The sequence below is a fragment of the Acipenser ruthenus genome, unplaced genomic scaffold, assembly GCF_902713425.1.
Source record: "Acipenser ruthenus unplaced genomic scaffold, fAciRut3.2 maternal haplotype, whole genome shotgun sequence".
NCBI classification, from domain to species: Eukaryota; Metazoa; Chordata; class Actinopteri; order Acipenseriformes; family Acipenseridae; genus Acipenser; species Acipenser ruthenus.
This window is the reverse complement of record NW_026708200.1, coordinates 70,001-95,000: the sequence shown is the minus strand read 5'-3', so window position 1 is coordinate 95,000 and position 25,000 is coordinate 70,001. Positions and strand designations below refer to the sequence as shown.

At 51.6% G+C, this 25,000-nt stretch overlaps 4 protein-coding genes across 4 annotated transcripts in view; 3 read left to right on the top strand and 1 right to left on the bottom strand.

Annotated features, from left to right (window-relative positions):
• LOC131730009 (tetratricopeptide repeat protein 34-like) overlaps positions 1–2,652 on the bottom strand; it is a 5,116-nt gene extending 2,464 nt beyond the window's left edge. Inside the window, exons 1-4 of the mRNA XM_059020271.1 lie at positions 1,735–2,652; positions 1,311–1,530; positions 151–343; positions 1–54 (exon numbers count right to left, since the gene is read on the bottom strand). The exon at positions 1–54 is cut by the window's left edge and continues 113 nt beyond it. Coding sequence (XP_058876254.1) covers positions 1–54; positions 151–343; positions 1,311–1,530; positions 1,735–2,432 — 1,165 coding nt within the window. The 5' untranslated portion in view covers positions 2,433–2,652. The remainder of the gene's footprint in view (positions 55–150; positions 344–1,310; positions 1,531–1,734) is intronic.
• A 2,668-nt stretch (positions 2,653–5,320) lies between these two features.
• Positions 5,321–11,765, top strand: miip (migration and invasion inhibitory protein). The gene is made up of 10 exons (XM_059020264.1): positions 5,321–7,573; positions 7,724–7,880; positions 8,229–8,653; positions 9,026–9,122; positions 9,319–9,430; positions 9,756–9,835; positions 9,918–10,047; positions 10,802–10,898; positions 11,014–11,148; positions 11,487–11,765. The coding sequence occupies exons 2-10, from the start codon at positions 7,763–7,765 to the stop codon at positions 11,634–11,636; spliced, it is 1,344 nt and encodes a 447-aa protein (XP_058876247.1). The 5' UTR covers positions 5,321–7,573; positions 7,724–7,762; the 3' UTR covers positions 11,637–11,765.
• Positions 11,766–11,915: 150 nt separating this feature from the next.
• On the top strand, positions 11,916–14,766 carry LOC117425152 (thrombospondin type-1 domain-containing protein 8-like). Its single transcript, XM_034041862.3, has 2 exons — positions 11,916–13,568; positions 14,312–14,766. The coding sequence occupies exons 1-2, from the start codon at positions 13,508–13,510 to the stop codon at positions 14,575–14,577; spliced, it is 327 nt and encodes a 108-aa protein (XP_033897753.1). The 5' UTR covers positions 11,916–13,507; the 3' UTR covers positions 14,578–14,766.
• Positions 14,767–20,027: 5,261 nt separating this feature from the next.
• The window catches only part of si:dkeyp-61b2.1 (tumor necrosis factor receptor superfamily member 1B), a 16,598-nt gene continuing 11,625 nt past the window's right edge, over positions 20,028–25,000 (top strand). Inside the window, exon 1 of the mRNA XM_059020272.1 lies at positions 20,028–20,381. Coding sequence (XP_058876255.1) covers positions 20,307–20,381 — 75 coding nt within the window. The 5' untranslated portion in view covers positions 20,028–20,306. The remainder of the gene's footprint in view (positions 20,382–25,000) is intronic.

Sequence of the window (25,000 nt, the reverse complement as noted above, 5' to 3'; positions counted from 1 at the left end):
CCAGGCTGGCGTAGCAGCGGGCACGAGAGAGGAGCGAGTCCACCGCCCCGCCACCTGGGGGCGAGAGAGAGCAGGGCTCAGGCAGGGGTCAGAGACCAGCCAATCAGGAGATGATGCGTTTAACCTGAAATATGCAGTGTTTGAAGTTACCCGAGGCGATGATGGCGAGGGACAGGTACGCCACGGCCTCCTTGATGAAGGGCTCCCCCTGCTGCTCGCTCAGGATCCTGCAGGCGGTGGAGTGGCACTGCTGCTGCATGAGGCTGCGCTCCGGCTGCTCAAACACAGACAGGATGGGGAGCAGGCAGGACGTGACACCCAGCTGCACTACCTTCTTCAGGAGCTGGGGAGAGAGGGGAAGCGAGGGGAGGGGAGAGGGGAGGAGAGGGAAGGGGAGAGGGGAGAGGGGAGAGGGGAGAGGGGAGAGGGGAGGGGAGGGGAGAGGGGAGAGGGGAGGGGAGGGGAGGGGAGAGGGGAGGGGAGGGGAGGGGAGAGAGGGGAGGGGAGGGGAGAGGGGTAAAAGCACAGCAGATGAAATGCGAGTCAGTCATACCTGACGCTTTCCCATTGCAGAGTTTGGATCTCGGGGTCTCCCTCACTCAGTCATGCAGTGTTGAAGTGCTGATGGGTTTACTCTCTCTGAGTCCCCCCCACAGGGTGTGGCTGGACGTCCATTAGTGACGCCTTTAACCCTCTTTGTAATTGAGAGCTATGCTGTGGCTCATCGCTCCCTCTTTCTCTCCCTCCGTTCCTCTCTCCCTCTCCCTCACTTTCTCCATGATCTATGCATGAGCTCTATTGTAAACACTCCACTCTCTCCTCTCCAGTAATAATCCCACGTGTTCTGCAGTTTCCACGGTTTCCAGGGTTAGGCAGTGGGTTTGTGTTAGGAGACATTGCCCTCTGGTGGTCAGTACAAAAAAAGACTGAGTAGCAGACTGTGCTGTACCCCTCTCTGCTGTGCTGTACCCCTCTTCACTGTGCTGTACCCCTCTCTGCTGTGCTGTACCCCTCTCTGCTGTGCTGTACCACTCTTCACTGTGCTGTACCCCTCTCTGCTGTGCTGTACCCCTCTTCACTGTGCTGTACCCCTCTCTGCTGTGCTGTACCCCTCTTCACTGTGCTGTACCCCTCTCTGCTGTGCTGTACCCCTCTTCACTGTGCTGTACCCCTCTCTGCTGTGCTGTACCCCTCTTCACTGTGCTGTACCCCTCTTCACTGTGCTGTACCCCTCTCTGCTGTGCTGTACCCCTCTTCACTGTGCTGTACCCCTCTCTGCTGTGCTGTACCCCTCTCTGCTGTGCTCTCACCTGGTTAGCGTCGTACAGAAAGCCGCGGTGTAGTTGTAGCAGGGTGAGCCGGGCCAGCACGGGGGTCCGGTGGGCCTCGCGGGCCACGAGGAGCAGGCGGTGGGCCTCCTCGACCCGGCCCAGCCGGTACAGAGCGTCCGCCGCCAGGACCCGGGCGGGGTCCGAACTGGGGTCCAGCTCCATGAGGAGGAGAGCCAGGGAGTGCACCCCAGCAGGGTCCCTGAAATACACAGAGGGAAAGAGAGAGAGTCAATACAGAGAGAGAGGAGAGAGGAGAGTGTCAATACAGAGAGAGAGGAGAGAGTCAATACAGAGAGGAGAGAGTCAATACAGAGAGAGAGGAGAGAGTCAATACAGAGAGACGGGGTCCCTTCCATACACAGAGAGAGAGGGAGTCAGTACACACACTCACACAATGCAGTACCCTTTCTTGGTCGAGGGGGTGCTGTTGCTGTCCTTCTTCCCGCTCCTCTCCCCCTCCTGGTCCCCTCCAGGCTGCTCCAGCATGCCCCGCCCCTCCTCCAGCATGCCCCGCCCCTGCTCCAGCATGCCCCGCCCCTCCTCCAGCAGCAGGGCGGCCAGCAGACCCCTGTGGTTCCAGGGCACGAGGCTCTGCACAGTCAGGGCTGCCTCGTCGAGACGGAGCCTGCTGGCCGTGGCGTAGTCCAGCGCGGCGAGGTAGGGGCGCCCCGCCAGCATGCGCAGGAGCCCCCGGCCACACAGCGCCCGCACGCAGCTGCAGGGGTGCGGGGAGGGGTGCCCCAACACCGCCTGGAAGTCCGCTAGAGCCAGCGCCTCCTCCCCGCCCAGCAGCCTGGCGAAGCCCCTGAACACCAGGGCAGTGCTGCGGTAGCTGCTCCGCCCGTCCGCGGAGAGACTCTGACTCACAGCCAAGGCCCCCCTCCAGTCCCCGGACAGAACCAGGCATTCAGCCAGGCGCACCTGCACCTCTCGGGCTCCGGCGCCCCCTGCCGGCTCCAGCTGGGACAGCAGCCTGAGCCGGGAGACGACGGGCTCCAGCATCGCCACCCCTTCATCGGATCTCAGCTCCGGCCTGGCCCTCACCGCCTCCCTGAACCCCGCCAGCCCTGCCTCTGCCAGCTGCCTGATCTGAGCTCGCATGGAACCCGCGCTGCTGCCCGGGAACAGCTGCCCGGTCCGGCGCCGCGCCTCGGCGGGGCTCAACGCGAACGCCTCGGAGAGATCCCGGCACAGCCCCTCCGCCGAGGAGGAGGAGGAGAAGTGGGCAGCGGCTCTCCTCACCAGCAGGTGAGCCTTCCTGTCCGGCTGCAGGTGAGTGGCAGGGAGCGTGATCGCCTCCACGCTCTCCTCGAAGAGACCCTGCTCCACGGCCCCCTCCCCCTCCGAGCACATCCCTCCCCCCTCCGTCCGCGTGTGCGTGTGCGTGCGTGGTTCCTCGTGTGCAATGCCGCACTGCCCCCTAGCCTGCAGGTGAGGTATATGAGGGAGAGACAGCGCTGGGAGCAGCAGTGGAGAGGAACGCTGCCATTAAAGAACCTGAACAAGAAAACAAAAGATAATTCAATGAAATGCTTTGTTACACCCGGACCAGACGGGCTAATCACAGCTGACAGGCACGCCTGAGAAACACCACGCTGATTATACCAGCCCTGATACACTGCCAGAGTTATAAAAACACATCACTGTGTAACTGGAGATAAACTGAGAGAGAGAGAGAGAGAGAGAGAGAGAGAGAGAGAGAGAGAGAGAGAGAGAGAGAGAGAGAGAGAGAGAAACACCACGCTGATTATACCAGCCCTGATACACTGCCAGAGTTATAAAAACACATCACTGTGTAACTGGAGATAAACTGAGAGAGAGAGAGAGAGAGAGAGAGAGAGAGAGAGAGAGAGAGAGAGAGAGAGAGAGCACAGTGAACACGCAGTAAAGCACAGGGAAGCATTGTAAAGCACAGAGAGGTCTGGTAAAGCATAGGGAAGCATTGTAAAGCACAGAGAGGTCTGGTAAAGCATAGGGAAGCATTGTAAAGCACAGAGAGGTGTGGTAAAGCATAGGGAAGCATTGTAAAGCACAGAGAGGTCTGGTAAAGCATAGGGAAGCATTGTAAAGCACAGAGAGGTCTGGTAAAGCATAGGAAAGCATTGTAAAGCACAGAGAGGTATGGTAAAGCATAGGGAAGCATTGTAAAGCACAGAGAGGTCTGGTAAATGATACTGTGATGGTAATGTGATAGCGCTCTTCATGTTTGATTTCACTGCACTTTTCCCCTGGGCGCAATGCAGTGTTTTCGGGTTGTTTATATATATATATATATGTACAAGATATCGAAACGTTGGGCAGCTGGCTCTTTGAGCTAATATATATATATGTATACAGTATATATACTATGTTACAAATTATATCAAAGTACGAAACTGGGGATAAGAATAGACGGCCTATAATACTGGATCGACTATCTGCTATTGCTAGCGCTGTATCGATTATGTATTGATAAATACAACTTTCGGTTTATCTGGTAATCCAATACAGCCTGGCCATCATATCCGCAGCAAACCATGACTAAAGAATTGAACAAATACAGCGCACTTACTTCGCAAGCCGGTGATTGCCAGATCCTTAAGACATTTAAAGACGCCGCAGTAACACGTTTGCACACAGAATCACTCTTCATGCTGCTCATTTTAATTTACTGTAAGTTTGCGCGTCTGCACCGCCGCGGTCGGGCACATCAAAGGGGGGGCGTGGCGGTGTCGGAGCCCACGTGTTCGGTTGCTACAGTAACAGTAAACACCGATAAGGTATGGTTGCGTTGCCTGGGTTACCGAGACGCGGCGTCACACAGACCCCTCTCACCTGCCCGTGAAATAAACGCGACACAGCTGACGAATTAACACGGCATTAATAAAACGACTTCCAGTGATGAAGACAGAGAAGACTGCGGCAATACAACGAGCAACAAATACAAACACAGATAAACCATCTTATTATTATTATTATTATTTATTTCTTAGCAGACGCCCTTATCCAGGGCGACTTACAATCGTAAGCAAATACATTTCAAGCGTTACAATACAAGTAATACAATAAGAGCAAGAAATACAATAACTTTTGTTCAAGTGTGACAAACCACAATTCAATAATACAGCAGATAATAGTGATAGTTACATCAGGATATGATTAAATAGTGATAGTTACATCAGGATGTGATTAAATACAAAATACTACAGATTAAACACTTGGCAGATTACAGTATTGTGAAGTACAGGATTAAATGCAGTAAAATAGGGGGCAGATAAGAGCAAAATAAAGCACATTTAAATGAAGGGTGATAGTGTCCCAGGATACAAACAGAGGAGTTCTACAGGTGCTGTTTGAAGAGGTGAGTCTTAAGGAGGCGCCGGAATGTGGTCAGGGACTGGGCAGTCCTGACACCTGTAGGAAGGTCATTCCTCCACTGCGGGGCGAGGGTGGAGAAGGAGCGGGCTCTGGAGGCAGGGGAGCGTAGCGGAGGTAGAGCCAGTCTTCTAGCGCAGGAGGAGCGGAGAGGTCGAGTGGGGGTGTAGGGAGAGATGAGGGTCTGGAGGTAGCTGGGTGCAGTCTGGTCAAGGCATCTGTAGGCGAGTACAAGAGCCTTGAACTGGATGCGATCTATCTATCTATCTATCTATCTATCTATCTATCTATCTATCTGTCTGTCTGTCTGTCTATCTATCTATGTGTGTGATATTCATTTAGAAATGCTCAATGTATCTGTTAACACACCGTGTGTATGTATATCCATCTATCTTAGACAGATAGATAGATAGATAGATAGATAGATAGATAGATAGATAGATAGATAGAGAGAGAGAGAGAGAGAGAGAGATAGATAGATAGATAGATAGATAGATAGATTAATTTGTTCTTCTTAGGGAATGCATTGACCCTGATCTACGATGCGAGTTTAGAATTCGGTCCTGTCCCTTTAAAACAGCGCTGACGCGTATGCCCCGCCCCCCTGAGCATTGTGGGTAACGGCAAGCCAGCCAATCAGGACTGCGGCAGAAGCTCCGGACGGTAATGGCGGTGAATAGGGAGTAGAGAGAGAGACATGGAGAGACATGGAGTTGTTTTAAACGCGGTTTGTATTTAAAAGCCCCCGAGCTGAGGAAAGCGAAGCCTCGCGTTAATCCGCGGATTCCTCCAGACCGGGGAAGAAGCGCACGCTGCGTGTGAAGAGGCGGGAGTGCTGGCGTCGCGGCGCCGTCTCCATGGAAACCAACACACCCGTCCGTTTATCTATCCTCATATAACAGAGTATGGGATGCGTTAAACACCGCTGAAAATCACAAACACGTCTGATTTAAAAGAGTATGGGATGCGTTAAACACCGCTGAAAATCACAAACACGTCTGATTTAAAAGAGTATGGGATGCGCTTACCCAACACCGCTGAAAATCACAAACACGTCTGATTTAAAAGAGTATGGGATGCGCTTACCCAACACCGCTGAAAATCACAAACACGTCTGATTTAAAAGAGTATGGGATGCGTTAAACACCGCTGAAAATCACAAACACGTCTGATTTAAAAGAGTATGGGATGCGTTAAACACCGCTGAAAATCACAAACACGTCTGATTTAAAAGAGTATGGGATGCGTTAAACACCGCTGAAAATCACAAACACGTCTGATTTAAAAGAGTATGGGATGCGTTAAACACCGCTGAAAATCACAAACACGTCTGATTTAAAAGAGTATGGGATGCGTTAAACACCGCTGAAAATCACAAACACGTCTGATTTAAAAGAGTATGGGATGCGCTTACCCAACACCGCTGAAAATCACAAACACGTCTGATTTAAAAGAGTATGGGATGCGTTAAACACCGCTGAAAATCACAAACACGTCTGATTTAAAAGAGTATGGGATGCGTTAAACACCGCTGAAAATCACAAACACGTCTGATTTAAAAGAGTATGGGATGCGTTAAACACCGCTGAAAATCACAAACACGTCTGATTTAAAAGAGTATGGGATGCGTTAAACACCGCTGAAAATCACAAACACGTCTGATTTAAAAGAGTATGGGATGCGTTAAACACCGCTGAAACTCACAAACACGTCTGATTTAAAAGAGTATGGGATGCGTTTATCAAACACCGCTGAAAATCACAAACACGTCTGATTTAAAAGAGTATGGGATGCGTTAAACACCGCTGAAAATCACAAACACGTCTGATTTAAAAGAGTATGGGATGCGTTAAACACCGCTGAAAATCACAAACACGTCTGATTTAAAAGAGTATGGGATGCGCTTACCCAACACCGCTGAAAATCACAAACACGTCTGATTTAAAAGAGTATGGGATGCGTTAAACACCGCTGAAAATCACAAACACGTCTGATTTAAAAGAGTATGGGATGCGTTAAACACCGCTGAAAATCACAAACACGTCTGATTTAAAAGAGTATGGGATGCGTTAAACACCGCTGAAAATCACAAACACGTCTGATTTAAAAGAGTATGGGATGCGTTAAACACCGCTGAAAATCACAAACACGTCTGATTTAAAAGAGTATGGGATGCGCTTACCCAACACCGCTGAAAATCACAAACACGTCTGATTTAAAAGAGTATGGGATGCGCTTACCCAACACCGCTGAAAATCACAAACACGTCTGATTTAAAAGAGTATGGGATGCGCTTACCCAACACCGCTGAAAATCACAAACACGTCTGATTTAAAAGAGTATGGGATGCGTTAAACACCGCTGAAAATCACAAACACGTCTGATTTAAAAGAGTATGGGATGCGTTAAACACCGCTGAAAATCACAAACACGTCTGATTTAAAAGAGTATGGGATGCGTTAAACACCGCTGAAAATCACAAACACGTCTGATTTAAAAGAGTATGGGATGCGCTTACCCAACACCGCTGAAAATCACAAACACGTCTGATTTAAAAGAGTATGGGATGCGTTAAACACCGCTGAAAATCACAAACACGTCTGATTTAAAAGAGTATGGGATGCGCTGAAGCTTACAAACACGTCTGATTTAAAAGCTCAACGTGCTGCTGCTGGTTTCGGTTGCTCTGTAAGAGGAAGGCGTGCTACCTCCTGTGTTGACGGTACATCGGGCGGCGTGTAGACTGTGTGTGAAAATACAACACCGAGCCGCAATTCAAACATGCAGAGTGGAGGTCGTGTACGGGCTTAATAATAATCATCATAATAATAATCATAATACTACAAAAATCACCGCACCAGAATACCACAGCTGACGTGACTTGCATAGTAATTATTATTATTATTATTATTACTACTAGTAGGAGTCGTATTTGTACTGTAACGATTTGGAAGTGCTAATGTTGTTATTGTTTTTACAAATCCATTTGAAGTTAGCAAGTCCGATTTGCAATCGTTTTTCTCTCTCTCTGGCTGCAGTTTTGAATCCTCGTTGTTTCCGGGACGAGTGCGGGGACGATGTCTGCCTTTGACCAGGTGGCGGCGCTGCGGCACCAGAACCAGGAGCTGCTGGAGAGACTGAGAGTGAAACAGAAGAGCTACCGAGAGCTGAGGAGGGGCAGGGAGAGAGGGGAGCAGGCAGGGGGCAGGGAGAGAGGGGAGCAGGCAGGGGGGAGGGAGAGAGGGGAGCAGGCAGGGGGCAGGGAGAGAGGGGAGCAGGCAGGGGGCAGGGAGAGAGGGGAGCAGGCAGGGGGCAGGGAGAGAGGGGAGCAGGCAGGGGGCAGGGAGAGAGGGGAGCAGGCAGGGGGCAGGGAGAGAGGGGAGCAGGCAGGGGGCAGGGAGAGAGGGGAGCAGGCAGGGGGCAGGGAGAGTGTTCCCTCTGTTTTGATAAGCACTGCACTGACTGAGGGTGCACAGCACAGCACAGCTCCCACACACAGGGTCCGGCCGGGCTCTGGGGAAGGGTCTCTGATCACCATCCCAGGAGAGGGGGGCCAGCCCTGGGCAGCCCGGGCAGCTCTGACTGCGTCGCTGAGAAGCCGGGCTGGGGGAGAGGGAGAAGGAGGCAACAAAAGCTCAACGCCTCTCCGGGGAGCCCAGGGGTGGAAGCAGAGGGGCAGCGTGACCCAGGGGCGGGGCAGCGAGACCCAGGGGCGGGGCAGCGAGACCCAGGGGCAGGGCAGCGAGACCCAGGGGCAGGGCAGCGAGACCCAGGGGCGGGGCAGCGAGACCCAGGGGCGGGGCAGCGAGACCCAGGGGCAGGGCAGCGAGACCCAGGGGCGGGGCAGCGAGACCCTGCGCTACACTGACCAGCTGCTGCACCTTGGAAACGACCGGCAGAGAGACGCCTTCATCAGAGAGACCAGGAGACCCAAACCCATCCTGCTTCCCCCTCACAGCAGAGAGAGGGTGAGAGGGGAGGGGAGGGGAGGTGGGGGGGTGGGGGATGAGGGGAGGTGGGAGGGTGGGGGATGAGGGGAGGGGGTCTGATCTGTATTGGTTCTTTTATTATATGTTCAGAAGCACAACTGTTAGTCTTACTTAAGCGTCCATTTGAAGCTGCAGTACCAGCAGCAGGGCCCTAGATGGCGCTGTTTTGCTAGTAAAATGAATCTGACGTGCCAATGCAAATACCCTTGTGCTGCGTGGACCAAAATAAGACTCCCATTGCAGAGCAGTGCTGTTCCTAATCAGTAATAAAATTAGATCTCTCCCTCTCTCTCTCTCTCTCTCTCTCTCTCTCTCTCTCTCTCTCTCTCTCTCTCTCTCTCTGCGTTACAGAAGGGGGCGAGTCACGTGACCTTCCAGTCCCCTGAAGAGGCGAGTGAGGGGGAGGGCTGGTCTGTGAGGCCCTTCCTGGGCTACGATTGGATAGCAGGTAAGCAGGTCTCGCCCTGATTGGATAGCTGGTAAGCAGGTCTCGTCCTGATTGGATAGTCAGTAAGCAGGGGCTTGTGAACACATTGAGAAATAACTGTTGTATTAAGTGCATCAGGTTTCTTGTAGTGTTTGTTATTCTGGTGTTGGTGCTGGAGGGCGGAGCTTCCTTTAACCCTGACCCCACCCCCGTGCAGGTGTGCTGGACGCAGACTCCTCCCTCTCTGAGAAATCCGAGCCATTCTTCACAGAGCTGAGAGACTTCCGACAGGTCAACAGAGAAGAGTGCGTCCACCAGGAGTACATGGAGTGAGTACACACGGTCACTCACTGTCACACTCGCACTCACACTGTCACTCACACCGTCACTCACTGTCACTCACACTCACACTGTCACGCTCATACTGTCACTGCCACACTCACTGTCACTAACACTCACACTCACACTGTCACTCACACTGTCACACTGTGACACTCACACTGTCACTAACACACTCACACTGTCACTCACACTGTCACACTGTGACACTCACACTGTCACTCACACACTGTCACTTGCACACACACTCACTCACACCGTCACTCACTCTGTCACTCACACTCACACTCTCTCTCGGTTCTCTTTGTTTTACAGAGCGGAGCAGCTTGACCTCTTACCCCTGACCTCAGTGAAGGATCCCCAGGTTCTGGATTACTCTCGAGACACCCATCAGTGTAGGTCACCCCCCTCCCCTCATCTCCCCATCTATTTCTCACCCCTCTGTTTTCACTCTCTCACTCTCCCCCTCTCTCTCAGGCACGCACTGTTATCGTGTGAACAGCAGACTGTTTGCTGTGCCTCTGGACCCCCAGGCTGCCTGTCCCGTCTGCAAGACCCCCAGATCACAGCGCCCCACCCCCACCGCCCAGGAGCCCGCCTTCATCCGGTGAGTCTGGGAGCAATCCCGGAGCCATCCCGGACCCACCCAGCTGTATTCCTGGGCTGATTTGACTCTCTCTCTCCTCCCCGTGCAGTGTGTGTGTGTATTGTATTGTATTGTATTGTATTGTATTGTCCTGCATGGTGACTCTCTCTCTCTCTGTCTCTCAATTCAGTTCAATTCAATTCAATTCAATAAGCTTTATTGGCATGACAGGAATAAACACGTTTTGCCAAAGTAAAATAAGCAGACAGGTACAGTGTATGAACAGACACAATGAAAAGACAGATTTTCACTGCAGGTTCATTTGTTTCTCTTAGACTGTGGCAGGCAGTCACATATTCTCCAGCTAGTGCACATGTTATCCCCACCTCTCCTAAATATATTTGTAGTTTTTCAGTTTCTGTGAGGTGGGTGAGGTCACTGATGTGCCTCGTGAATTTGGGTAAGAATGTGTCCCTGAGCAGCTTGTATTTGGGGCAGTGCAGTAGGAAGGGGAGCTCTGTCTCTATGTGGTCTAACTCACAGCGCTCACACAATCTCCTCTCTCTGGGTCTCCACGTGGCTCTGTGTCGACCCTTTTCGATTGCTAATGTGTGGTCGCTCAATCTGTATTTGGTCAGTAGTTGTTTTTGTTTTTGGTCTTTAACTCTGACCAGATATTCTGCCAAGGCGTCTGGTCTGTTTAAACTTTGGTAGCACTCTGTTTTTACTTCTCTCTCTCTATCTCTCTCTCTCTCTCTCTCTCCTCCCTGTGCAGGGTGAGTATCCCTCGCTCCACGCTGCTGCCGGCCTACAGGTACACAGCACACCGACGCAAGAGCTTTGACCCCTCGGACAGCCTGGCCCTGCCCTCCGTGAGTCTCTCTCTCTCTCTCTCTCTCTCTCTCTCTGTCTCTCTCTCTCTCTCTGAGTACAGGAGAGACCCTGTCTCTGTCTCTCTAAAATCTCTCTGTCTGTGTGTGTCTGCAGCACTGTCTGTCAGGCTGGTCCAGCACAGCGCCCCCTGCTGCCCCTTCAATGAACAGCCTGGATCTGAAAACCTCAGTGAAGCCAGAGACAGCCAGCAGTGTCCTCTCCACCAGCGCCCTCTACCTGTCACAGCTGGTAAGAGCTTCCCTCCTCTCCACCAGCGCCCTCTACCTGTCACAGCCGGTAAGAGCTTCCCTCCTCTCCACCAGCGCCCTCTACCTGTCACAGCTGGTAAGAGCTTCCCTCCTCTCCACCAGCGCCCTCTACCTGTCACAGCTGCTAAGAGCTTCCCTCCTCTCCACCAGCGCCCTCTACCTGTCACAGCTGGTAAGAGCTTCCCTCCTCTCCACCAGCGCCCTCTACCTGTCACAGCTGCTAAGAGCTTCCCTCCTCTCCACCAGCGCCCTCTACCTGTCACAGCTGCTAAGAGCTTCTCTACCTCAGCCTGTGACCTCTGACCTTCTCATCCCCAGGACTGCTCTGTGTCCAGAGTGATGGGAGGGGCCCACACTGACCAGCTGCTGGACCTGTCTCGCTCAGCCCGGTACCACTTCCAGAGACTGGACCAGAACCAAGAGCTGAGCTGCAGCAAACCACACAGCACAGCGTACCCAGTGTACTGAACCAGAGAGAGAGACCCGAACACCACACAGCACAGCACAGCGTACCCAGTGTACTGAACCAGAGAGAGAGACCCGAACACCACACAGCACAGCACAGCGTACCCAGTGTACTGAACCAGAGAGAGAGACCCGAACACCACACAGCACAGCACAGCGTACCCAGTGTACTGAACCAGAGAGAGAGACCCGAACACCACACAGCACAGCACAGCGTACCCAGTGTACTGAACCAGAGAGAGAGACCCGAACACCACACAGCACAGCACAGCGTACCCAGTGTACTGAACCAGTGCTGGGTCATATTCACAGGCTGGTTCAATTCTCCCATTCAAACTAGCGGCTGTCCTAATTCCTTAGAACAAACCAGTGCAATGTTGTGTGTGCGTGCGTGCGTGTGTGTGTGTGCGTGCGTGTGTGTGCGTGCGTGTGTGCGTGTGCGTCTTCTAAATTCAACACAAATTATTATTATTTTTATTATAAGCTGTCTTTTAAAAAACGTTTGTATTTTAAAATAAAATATATATATATATTTTTCTGCACAATTAAATCCCTGTGTGGGATCTCAGTGTCTTCAGTGTAAATTCAATGGCAAACGTTTCCACTAGAAGTCTTTCTCAGTGTCTTCAGTGTAAATTCAATGACAAACGTTTCCACTAGAAGTCTTTCTCAGTGTCTTCAGTGTAAATTCAATGACAAACGTTTCCACTAGAAGTCTTTCTCAGTGTCTTCAGTGTAAATTCAATGACAAACGTTTCCACTAGAAGTCTTTCTCAGTGTCTTCAGTGTAAATTCAATGACAAACGTTTCCACTAGAAGTCTTTCTCAGTGTCTTCAGTGTAAATTCAATGGCAAACGTTTCCACTAGAAGTCTCTCTCAGTGTCTTCAGTGTAAATTCAATGGCAAACGTTTCCACTAGAAGTCTTTCTCAGTGTCATCAGTGTAAATTCAATGACAAACGTTTCCACTAGAAGTCTTTCTCAGTGTCTTCAGTGTAAATTCAATGACAAACGTTTCCACTAGAAGTCTTTCTCAGTGTCTTCAGTGTAAATTCAATGACAAACGTTTCCACTAGAAGTCTTTCTCAGTGTCTTCAGTGTAAATTCAGTGACTAATGTTTCCACTAGAAGTCTTTCTCAGTGTCTTCAGTGTAAATTCAATGGCAAACGTTTCCACTAGAAGTCTTTCTCAGTGTCTTCAGTGTAAATTCAATGGCAGAGAGAGACAGACAGACAGTCAGGTTGCAGAGAGAGAGACAGTCAGGCTGCAGAGAGAGAGAGAGAGACAGCCAGGCTGCAGAGAGAGAGAGAGAGAGAGAGAGAGAGAGAGAGAGAGAGAGAGAGACAGACTGCAGAGAGAGACAGACAGACAGTCAGGCTGCAGAGAGAGAGAGACAGTCAGGCTGCAGATAGCCTTGCTGCACCCTGGCTCGTATCTCTTGCTGTTCTCTGAAGACGAAGCCAATCTTTTGATCTGTTCTCTCGGAATGACTGTCCTGCGCTGTTTCACTATGAGCAAGCCTGGCTCTGAGAGCAGGAGAGTTGGAGGCTGTGCTGGTTTAGAGAGCAGGACAGTTGGAGGCTGTGCTGGTTTAGAGAGCAGGACAGTTGGAGGCTGTGCTGGTTTAGAGAGCAGGACAGTTGGAGGCTGTGCTGGTTTAGAGAGCAGGACAGTTGGAGGCTGTACTGGTTTCTCTCTCTCTCTCTCTCTGCACACTGGGCAATGCTGGTGGCAAAGCTGACACAAACCCAAGACTTTAGAACTCAGTGACATCACGGTTCCGTTGCCATGGCAGCCGAGTTCTCCTCAGCTTCAAATCCACACAAGTCTGCTTCAGTTTGGTTCAAACCGCTTGAGCTGGGAGGCCCTGAACATGCTGGTTTTACTGGGAGTCGCTGTGGTGCTGCTGGAGATCCCCCTGCTGGCTGCTCATGGTAAGACAGCAGCGTGAACGCATGTGAGGTATTCCTCCATTCCTTCCTCCCACAGATACTTCATCATAAACCACTTCAAAAGAAATTTTGGATGCTTTAGGAATAAATGAATGACTCTCCCCTCCCTCCCCCTCCTCTCTGCAGTGGGATGGTTGGCAGTCCTGGGTGTGTGTGTGTGTGTGTGTGTGACTCCCCCTCCTCTCCTCTCTCTCTCCTCTCGGACTCCTCTCTGCAGTGGGGTGGCTGGCAGTCCTGGGTGTGTGTGTGTGTGTGACTCCCCCTCCTCTCCTCTCTCTCTCCTCTCAGACTCCTCTCTGCAGTGGGGTGGTTGGCAGCCCTGGGTGTGTGTGTGTGTGTGTGTGTGTGACTCCCCCTCCTCTCCTCTCTCTCTCCTCTCAGACTCCTCTCTGCAGTGGGGTGGCTGGCAGTCCTGGGTGTGTGTGTGTGTGTGTGTGTGTGTGACTCCCCCTCCTCTCCTCTCTCTCCTCTCAGACTCCTCTCTGCAGTGGGGTGGCTGGCAGTCCTGGGTGTGTGTGTGTGTGTGTGTGTGACTCCCCCTCCTCTCCTCTCTCTCCTCTCGGACTCCTCTCTGCAGTGGGGTGGCTGGCAGTCCTGGGTGTGTGTGACTCCCCCTCCTCTCCTCTCTCTCTCCTCTCAGACTCCTCTGCAGTGGGGTGGCTGGCAGTCCTGGGTGTGTGTGTGTGTGTGTGTGACTCCCCCTCCTCTCCTCTCTCTCCTCTCAGACTCCTCTCTGCAGTGGGGTGGCTGGCAGTCCTGGGTGTGTGTGTGTGATCTGCACAAGCAGGCTCGGATCCGGTACTTCACGGTGCAGCAGCGTGCCGGTGAGATCAACCTCAACACCGCCCAGTTCTGGCAGGAGAAGCCGTGCCAGCGTGCCGACTGCCAGGGCTGCACCGCAGAGCAGTGTCCCGACACCCCGGCCCCCGTCCCGCCGCGCCCCGAGGCCGAACCCTACGACAGCTTGCCCGTCGTCGACGACTTGGGATAGACGGCGCCCCCTGTCTGCCCCCGTGAGGAGAGACGGAGGGAGCGAGGGAGGAGAGTTTTTTTTTTTTTTTTTTACTTGAGAAATGTTTGTTGGTTGGTGTGCATGTTTTAGAAGTTGCTTTCTTTGTAGATATGTGTGTCTCCTGATTGGAGATTGTGCCATGCTGTAATAAACACGAGTGTGCACTGACAGCGCCTACAGTCTTTACAAACACTGCGAGAGTGTTGAACGGGATACTGCACTCCTAACCACCAGAGCCCTGGAGCTCAGAGAGGGTTGTGTGCACCTCACACAGGCTTCACACTGCAGCAGCACAGTGAAAGCACGCTAGAGCAGGGCTGTGATGTCACTGCCTCGTATCTGCAGGGCTGTGATGTCACTGTCTCGTATCTGCAGGGCTGGTGTTACAGTTCAGGGCAGGGCTGTGATGTCACTGTCTCGTATCTGCAGGGCTGTGATGTCACTGTCTCGTATCTGCAGGGCTGTGATGTCACTGTCTCGTATCTGCAGGGCTGTGATGTCACTGTCTCGTATCTGCAGGGCTGGTGTTACAGTTCAGGGCAGGGCTGTGATGTCACTGTCTCGTATCTGCAGGGCTGGTGTTACAGTTCAGGGCAGGGCTGTGATGTCACTGTCTCGTATCTGCAGGGCTGGTGTTACAGTTCAGGGCAGGGCTGTGATGTCACTGTCTCGTATCTGCAGGGCTGGTGTTACAGTTCAGGGCAGGGCTGTGATGTCACTGTCTCATATCTGCAGGGCTGGTGTTACAGTTCAGGGCAGGGCTGTGATGTCACTGTCTCGTATCTGCAGGGCTGGTGTTACAGTTCAGGGCAGGGCTGTGATGTCACTGTCTCGTATCTGCAGGGCTGGTGTTACAGTTCAGGGCAGGGCTGTGATGTTTCTGGTGAGTCTGCTGTTCCTGTTACTCAGTCACACAGCAGCCATTGTGGGTTTCTTTCTTTGTTTGTTTTGTCGTTTGACGCCCCCTTTGATCTTCGTCTGTGTTTGAAGTGGGGAGACGAAGCCCCCGCAGTCCCATCGCGGCTGCGATCACATCAGCAGATCAGTTTCATGCTGCTGCTGCTGTTGTGGTTATTATGATGATGATTATGAATTGTATTATCATTCCTACAGCAATGTCAGAGTGCTGCACAAAACAACACGCAGAGCGATTGAGGACGTCCGAAAAAAGTATGTTTGTTATACTCTGAATTTCACAGGGTTCATCCTGGTGTGCCATGTTTATTAATCTGCTTTACCAGACCTCTCTGTGCTTTACAATGCTTCCCTATGCGTTACCAGACCTCTCTGTGCTTTACAATGCTTCCCTATGCTTTACCACACCTCTCTGTGCTTTACAATGCTTCCCTATGCTTTACCAGACCTCTCTGTGCTTTACCATGCTTCCCTATGCTTTACCAGACCTCTCTGTGCTTTACAATGCTTCCCTATGCTTTACCAGACCTCTCTGTGCTTTACAATGCTTCCCTATGCTTTACCAGACCTCTCTGTGCTTTACAATGCTTCCCTATGCTTTACCAGACCTCTCTGTGCTTTACAATGCTTCCCTATGCTTTACCAGACCTCTCTGTGCTTTACAATGCTTCCCTATGCTTTACCAGACCTCTCTGTGCTTTACAATGCTTCCCTATGCTTTACCAGACCTCTCTGTGCTTTACAATGCTTCCCTATGCTTTACCAGACCTCTCTGTGCTTTACAATGCTTCTCTATGCTTTACCACACCTCTCTGTGCTTTACAATGCTTCCCTATGCTTTACCAGACCTCTCTGTGCTTTACAATGCTCCCCTATGCTTTACCAGACCTCTCTGTGCTTTACAATGCTTCCCTATGCTTTACCAGACCTATCTGTGCTTTACAATGCTTCCCTATGCTTTACCAGACCTCTCTGTGCTTTACAATGCTTCCCTATGCTTTACCAGACCTCTCTGTGCTTTACAATGCTTCCCTATGCTTTACCAGACCTCTCTGTGCTTTACAATGCTTCCCTATGCTTTACCAGACCTCTCTGTGCTTTACCATGCTTTCGCTGTGCAGTATTTATTTATTTTTTTGACTGTGCTTTTACTGCGGGGAAACTTTTCTAAGGGCTGTTTTGCATAAACTAGTCTTGATTTACGTCATATCAAACTAACGAACTAAAACCGATGCGGGCGCGCACTAATAACAACAACGAGGGCTTACAGTAAACCTAACCATGCTGTGTCCAATTACACTCACAAGTCATTGTATTGCTTTTGAAATCGATCTGTTTCCATTGCATTGACTGGACCCGTGCGTCCCTCCTCGTATTTACAGCACAAGCGCTCTGTCTCACTTTCACAAGCTGCAGCCCCGGCTTGTTCAACACTGAATGCGTTCCTAGCTGAGCGCTGCTGTGTGTTTATCACTGAGACAGCCGGCCCCCCTGCCCCCGTCACTGCCTGCGGTTTCTTATCTTAGCCGCATGGAAAATACCAGCACTGTTTAACAGGGGAACTGGGAACCAGGAACACAAAATAAATCAAATTAAAAAAAAAACCCTACTGGCCGCAGTATGCCGTGTCACCGCACAGCCAAGCCAGCACGCTGCCGCGGACAGTCCCCATGGGCGCGGGGAGATTGCAAACACAGCGCGCCGCTCACTGATTCATTCCTAAAGGTCAGGCTGTCCTCCTCGGACCCGCACCCTCTCCTCGCCGGGCATGGGTGTGACAGTCACCCGGGGCTCGGGGTTTCCCAGGGAATGCACCAGGGTTAGATCCCTTCTAGAACGGGATCATCCACGCGCTGTCCCTGTCAACGCTGTTAGTAACAGTGGAACTGTAGGTCCTGTGATCAGATGGGTCTGACTCGTGCCTTTCATCGGACCTCCCACGATGAATCGCCTCCCAGTGATTTCCACAGACATGAAGCGCGGTGCGGAGTCCGCACCTCTCCCTGTTACACAGGACTGGTGATTTTAACACCTGCAGCGTCTGCCCCTGAGCCCCCAGCTGAAAACGAAACCGCGTTCACAAACAGAAAACGGGACGGTTCAGAAACCGAGCCTCTCCTGCACAGTTATCAACACTCTGCCAGTGTTGGTCCTGCGGGTGCTAGCGGCGGCGACCCCTCGAAAGCGTGGCTTCTCTCGCTTATCTTGAACCCGCCGCAGTCAGCTGACGCGCTGCACCCCCAGCAATGCCGCTCTGGGGTGGGGGGGGGGGGGGGGGGGATGAGTAAAGATGAGTTTGAAGCTTTGATTTAGATGCAGTTATTCAGTCCGCTTCACGGATTTCGATTGGAAGATTGTTCCATGATACAGATGCATCGTGACTAAAGGCACAGGAGCTGCGTTTTCTCACTGCAGTCACCAGAAGCAGTGTCCACAGATCTCAGCTGGCGTCCTGGGACAGAAGGAGCCCCCCCCCCCCCCCCCCACATGTTTCTGAAATGACGTCGCTGCTACACACATGGGGCTGATGAAGCTGAACCTGGGGCGGGAGTCTTCTCGACACCCCCCCCCCCCCCCCTGTCTGTTCACGATACCCGTGTTCTCTCAAAGTGAATGACACCCAGTTCAAACGGCAGACTTATCTACCGATCACAGCGCTGCAAAAACACGACGTGTACGCGTAGGCAAAGCTGCGTGTATAGGATGTGCCGGGGAATTCGGAATAAACGCTACGGTGTATGTTTAAGCACAGGCTGGAGAGAAACTCAACGCCAGGGGAATTCAACGCGCGACAGGCCATGCACCGCGCCTTATTATATAAGAGTATCTAATACATTTAAACGGTTCGACATGGCAACAAGACTCCCGCTGCTCAACGGGGTGATCCACTCCTGGTTTTACTGCGAGTTAATAATAAGACACGCCTGAGCGCGATACCTTCCCACGCTGGGGCTGATCAAGCTGGTAGTAAAACCTGGAACGCAAGTCCCTGGATACGTATCCTGATTATTTATCGATATTATTATTATTTGTTTATTTAGCAGACACCTTTATCCACGGCGACTTACAGAGACTAGGGTGTGTGAACTATGCATCAGCTGCAGAGTCACTTACAACTACGTCTCACCCGAAAGACGGAGCACAAGGAGGTTAAGTGACTTGCTCAGGGTCACACAATGAGTTAGTGGCTGAGGTGGGATTTGAACCGGGGACCTCCTGGTTACAAGCCCTTTTCTTTAACCCCTGGACCACACCGCCTCCTGTGGGTTATCAAGCGATCAATCAAGAACGGAATCAAGAAACGAAGTCGTTAAGCACGCTTACCTTGATCGGGAAATTCCTTCGGTTTGTTCTGAGTGAACAAATGCGCCACCGGCTTCCGCCTCCCTCAAACTGCGGTCTAGAAATCTAGATCGAGATAAAAAGAAATGCGATGCAAGAGCGCCGGACCGAAACCGGGGGGGGGGGGGGAGTCACCCCTTCAGGTGCACAAGGAGGAACAGCGCGTCACCTTTCAGGTGCACAAGGAATACACACACACCGAGACACACACACACACACACTGAGACACACACACACACACACACTGAGACACACACACACACACTGAGACACACACACACACACACTGAGACACACACACACACACACACACACACACTGAGACACACACACACACACACACACACTGAGACACACACACACACACACACACACTGAGACACACACACACACACACACACACCGAGACACACACACACACACACACTGAGACACACACACACACACACTGAGACACACACACACACACACACACACTGAGACACACACACACACACTGAGACACACACACACACACACACACACACTGAGACAGACACACACACACACACACTGAGACACACACACACACACTGAGACACACACACACTGAGACACACACATTGAGACTGACACAGACACTAAGACACACACAGACACTGACACACACACTGAGACACACACACACACACTGAGACTGACACAGACACTAAGACACACACAGACACTGACACACACACACTGAGACTGACACAGACATTAAGACACACACAGACACTGACACACACACACACACACACTGAGACACACACAAACGCACTGGCACACACACACACACACACACTGAGAATGACACAGACACCGAGACACACTCATTGACACACAGACACACACATACAGACACACACAGGGGCTTCAGTTAGCAATGCACTGAGAGGTGCAAGACGAAGCGCGCTTATTACAGAAAGCAGGAGCTGACGGACCCTGGAAGGGATCGTCCTTCATGCGCTACAGACTCCAAACACAGGCGCGCCTTCATTTACTGTGCAGCGCTGAAACAACACCGTGTGTTTAATCATTCGTGTTGGAACCGGCGGCTCGCTTGTTTCAGTATGAATGGATGAGAGAGAGAGAGAGAGAGAGAGAGAGAGAGAGAGAGAGAGAGAGAGAGAGAGAGAGAGAGAGAGCTGCCAGCCACCCACGAGACGTGTGTGTGTGTCAGAATAAATTGTGATCCACGTGTGCGCAGCCGGTGCATTCCGCTATAAGCGCCGTCCATTCAAGAGGAAAGTCGGGCGGGTGTATATGGCAGTTTAATATTTCACACACACACCAGTGCCATGCGCGTTAAAGCGATGCTGGAGAGATTTCATTGTTGAAAACGCGTTATTTTGAAAGATGTGCATTGAAGGTGCGTGCATTTGCGTATTGTGATTGATTCCCTCGTTGGGTCCCCTGCGCACGCTGAACAGATGGCCTCGATCAGCCGGTTTCGCGCTTTCATCGCGCTCCTGTTGTTCCTCATGGAAGCAGTCTCCTCTGAGCAGGTAAGCCGGATCGCTATCGCTCTGTTTCTCGAGATTTCAACAGCATGTGTTGTGTTTATTTGTGACGGACCGGGGCTCCTCCGTGCGCCTCCCTGTACATGTACTGTTCATATCGCCTGCCCGCGTCTAACTGCGTGTCATTACCTCTCAATTGAAATACTGAGAGAGAGAGAGAGAGTACAGGACAACACAGTAGAATACACGCACGCTGCACAGGGAGGGAGGAGGGAGGGGGGGTCGACCTACGATAAACCCACCTGTTGTAATCAGCAGTGCCATCGCCATGCCCCTCCACCGGGCGCAGCGCTGCCGCTCGGGTCGCAAGCTCCGCTACAGTATTTATATCACTGCGCCGGGTTTCACTGTTCACACTAAACCCGCGTTATCCACAGGGACAGCGAAGCAGCCTCCTGTACTTTACCAGGATTTATACACGAGCGTCAGTACTGATGATGCAAAAATAAACCAAGCGAGGACCTCGGTGTGCGCACAGCTAGTCACGACCGTGCGTACCTGTCATTATTATTATTATTATTATTATTATTATTATTATTATTATTATTATTATTATTATTATTATTATTATTATTATTATTATTGTAGAGAGACGCGCCGGACAGAGCGCGCACCATCATCCAGTTCACCACCGAACTCGTCCGTATTTGAATCGATCACAACAGCAGCTGGATTTATGACATTTGATGCAGTAACAGCTACGCTTCACTTTTGCGCTGAACGGAATTTAGAGTAAGTTATCATAACGACACAGTTAAAGAGAAAATAAAGTATTGCGTCCTCGAATCAGGACCCTGGCACGTAACGGGTTAAGATCGGGGCAGCAGTGTGGAGTAGTGGTCAGGGCTCTGGACTCTTGACCGGAGGGTTGTGGGTTCAATCCCCGGTGGGGGACACTGCTGCTGTACCCTTGAGCAAGGTACTTTACCTAGATTGCTCCAGTAAAAACCCAACTGTATAAATGGGTAATTGTATGTAAAAATAATGTGATATCTGTATAATGTGAAATAATGTATAATGTGATATCTTGTAACAATTGTAAGTCGCCCTGGATAAGGGCGTCTGCTAAGAAATAAATAATAATAATAATAATAATAATAATAATAATAATAATAATAATAATAATAAGATCGAATAACGCCCCTGAGCGCAGCCAGGACTGCTTCGTACGTGTGTAGTTATTAGTATCGGTGTAATTCGCAGTGAATAATGAATTCACCCTGCAGGTGCTGCATCCTTTTCAAACGCAGCCGGTTTGAGTTGCGGTCACAGCGCTGCGTGGAAGCGCGCCAAGTCTTTGTGTCGCCGTGCGGCTTCCCCTGCGTGCGGTGCGGGCTGTGGTCGACAGCAGCCCAATAAAGGAACTACAGTATATAACAAAAAAGAAGAAAAAAAATTCACACGAACTTATTGAAGTTTATTGAAGACGAGCTGCTGAGGCGAATCCTGTCAGCCGCCGCCTCGATTCAAACTGTGAGGAATCGTGTTGTTGTATTAAACCAGTCCCGTCCGGAGCCCTGCCCTCGGCTGTATGCATTGCAATATATATATATATATATATATATATATATATATATATATATATATATATATATATATATACTGTACCATGCAATATACTGCAGCCTACTCACACATTACATACATGTTAGCGCACTACAAACACACATACACATTTTTTTGTTGTGATATAAAAGCCCCGCGCGCCGTGTCTCTTTCAATACTTTTATCCCGGTTATAAACCTCCGTGACGTGGGCTCCCAGAGTGAAGCGGGACCTGTTTCCTGAGATCCGTCTCTCTTCTGGGAGCCCGGGACTCTGAGATCCGTCTCTCTTCTGGGAGCCCCGGACTCTGAGATCCGTCTCTCTTCTGGGAGCCCCGGACTCTGAGATCCGTCTCTCTTCTGGGAGCCCGGGACTCTGAGATCCGTCTCTCTTCTGGGAGCCCCGGACTCTGAGATCCGTCTCTCTTCTGGGAGCCCGGGACTCTGAGATCCGTCTCTCTTCTGGGAGCCCGGGACTCTGAGATCCGTCTCTCTTCTGGGAGCCCGGGACTCTGAGATCCGTCTCTCTTCTGGGAGCCCGGGACTCTGAGATCCGTCTCTCTTCTGGACCCCGGGACTCTGAGATCCGTCTCTCTTCTGGGAGCCCGGGACTCTGAGATCCGTCTCTCTTCCGGGAGCCCGGGACTCTGAGATCCGTCTCTCTTCTGGACCCCGGGACTCTGAGATCCGTCTCTCTTCTGGGAGCCCGGGACTCTGAGATCCGTCTCTCTTCTGGGAGCCCGGGACTCTGAGATCCGTCTCTCTTCTGGGAGCCCGGGACTCTGAGATCCGTCTCTCTTCTGGGAGCCCGGGACTCTGAGATCCGTCTCTCTTCTGGGAGCCCGGGACTCTGAGATCCGTCTCTCTTCTGGGAGCCCGGGACTCTGAGATCCGTCTCTCTTCTGGGAGCCCGGGACTCTGAGATCCGTCTCTCTTCTGGGAGCCCGGGACTCTGAGATCCGTCTCTCTTCTGGGAGCCCGGGACTCTGAGATCTGTCTCTCTTCTGGGAGCCCCGGACTCTGAGATCCGTCTCTCTTCTGGGAGCCCGGGACTCTGAGATCCGTCTCTCTTCTGGGAGCCCCGGACTCTGAGATCCGTCTCTCTTCTGGGAGCCCGGGACTCTGAGATCCGTCTCTCTTCTGGGAGCCCGGGACTCTGAGATCCGTCTCTCTTCTGGACCCCGGGACTCTGAGATCCGTCTCTCTTCTGGGAGCCCGGGACTGAGATCCGTCTCTCTTCTGGGAGCCCGGGACTCTGAGATCCGTCTCTCTTCTGGGAGCCCGGGACTCTGAGATCCGTCTCTCTTCTGGGAGCCCGGGACTCTGAGATCCGTCTCTCTTCTGGGAGCCCGGGACTCTGAGATCCGTCTCTCTTCTGGGAGCCCGGGACTCTGAGATCCGTCTCTCTTCTGGGAGCCCGGGACTCTGAGATCCGTCTCTCTTCTGGACCCCGGGACTCTGAGATCCGTCTCTCTTCTGGGAGCCCGGGACTCTGGTCTTGCCCGGGTTTCCTGCCAGGGCCCGGGTGTGACAGTAGTGCTCTAGCAGTGCCAGGCTCTGCTGTGTGGGCGACAGCAGGACCAGGTCAGCTGCATATTTCAGTGAGACCAGGGACTGCAGTTCAACACCTGTGCGTTTCCTCCCGGGTGGGCGTCGTGCGGTTTCATTGTAAAACAAAACAATATATAATAATAATAATAATTATAATAATGTAAAGCAATTCAAACCATGCCTTCTAAAACGGTTTCTGGAGCCACAGCGGCGGTTCTGCCCCCCCGGTGTTTGTGAAACTCAGTGGGCGGGGATGCTGCTCTTATTACCGGCAAAGCGCTGAAGAGAGTCAGAAACGGGTCGAGTTGTTCATATCAGGACGGATCGTTTTACTGTGTAGCCCGTCTGCCTGTGTGTGTGTTTCTACTGGACTGAGTGTAACCCGTTCAGTCTTTACAGAAAACAGAGCCCGGAATAACCGCGCTGGCCGCTGGGCGCTTCTGAATTCTCTCACGGTGCTGTCTGCCTGTTTGCGGGATGCTAATTAATTACAGCAAACACCGCGGCGCTTCTCAGAAAGCTCGGGAAGTCATCCTTCTCGGAAGTGGTCAGAAGTATTTATTTAAGCAAAATACCCCCTTCTTCAATATCAGGACGGTTCCCAGAAAGAGAGAGTGACGAGAAAAAAGCATTATACAAATCAACCTTAAAACAGAGAGAGGGAGACCAGTCATTGAAACAGGACAAAACCAAACCGAACGGATCCATTGAAACAGCAATGCAAGATAACACGCGGTGAAGTGAAAGAACCGTTACAGCGAAATTCAAATTATTACCGAGAGAGCAACAACCGCGCTCTCTTTCCGCTTCCACAAGCCCTGCATCCTGTTTGCGAGTTTGTCTTGTTAGTTTGTCGTTTGTTTGTTCGAGGTTGTGCTGTCGAGTTATTAGCAACAGAGGAACCTGAGGTTTGAAAAAAACGCCTTCATAACGGGAAACGCAAGCGAAGCGCCCCTGTGAACAGAGCAAGACACCCTAGAGACTTCTAACCCAGTGTCATAGCACACCGCTGGGGACGGGTCACTGAGGTCCGCCATTCTGTGTACGCCCTCTGCGTCAGCACACCAACGCGCCTTGCTGGCTGCCCAGTTTGTCTACGTTCTCTAGAGCAGTTTTAGCTGCAGACAGGCTCGCATCCTCCTTGAAGCTGTCTGGCTACAGGGATGGCAATGAGACTCCTATTGCACAGCAGTGTGATCCAGTCCTGGTTTTACTGTGAGTTTAATAATCAGACACACCTGAGCTTGTTACCTAGACACACTGGGGGCTGATCCAGCTGGTAGTAAACCCTGGACTGGGTGACACTGCTGTGCAGCAGGAGTCTGATTTACATCCCTGGGCTATGAATGGCGTGCTGTATGGAAACATTAATTGAAAATTAAATCCACTCGCTCCCCCTCCCCCTCTCCCCTTCTCCCTCCCCCTCTCCCTCCCTCTCTCCTTCTCTCCCCCTCCCCCTCTCCCCCTCTCCCTCCCTCTCTCCTTCTCTCCACCTCTCCCTCCCTCTCT

Coding starts and splice junctions, on each gene's coding strand:
- miip (XM_059020264.1), top strand. CDS start 7,763: ATGTCTGCCTTTGACCAGGTGGCGGCGCTGCGGCACCAGAACCAGGAG. Junction 9,431..9,755: donor GTCCACCAGGAGTACATGGA/GTGAGTACACAC, acceptor TTTGTTTTACAG/AGCGGAGCAGCTTGACCTCT. Junction 10,899..11,013: donor ACAGCCTGGCCCTGCCCTCC/GTGAGTCTCTCT, acceptor GTGTGTCTGCAG/CACTGTCTGTCAGGCTGGTC.
- LOC117425152 (XM_034041862.3), top strand. CDS start 13,508: ATGCTGGTTTTACTGGGAGTCGCTGTGGTGCTGCTGGAGATCCCCCTG. Junction 13,569..14,311: donor CCCCCTGCTGGCTGCTCATG/GTAAGACAGCAG, acceptor CTCTCCTCTCAG/ACTCCTCTCTGCAGTGGGGT.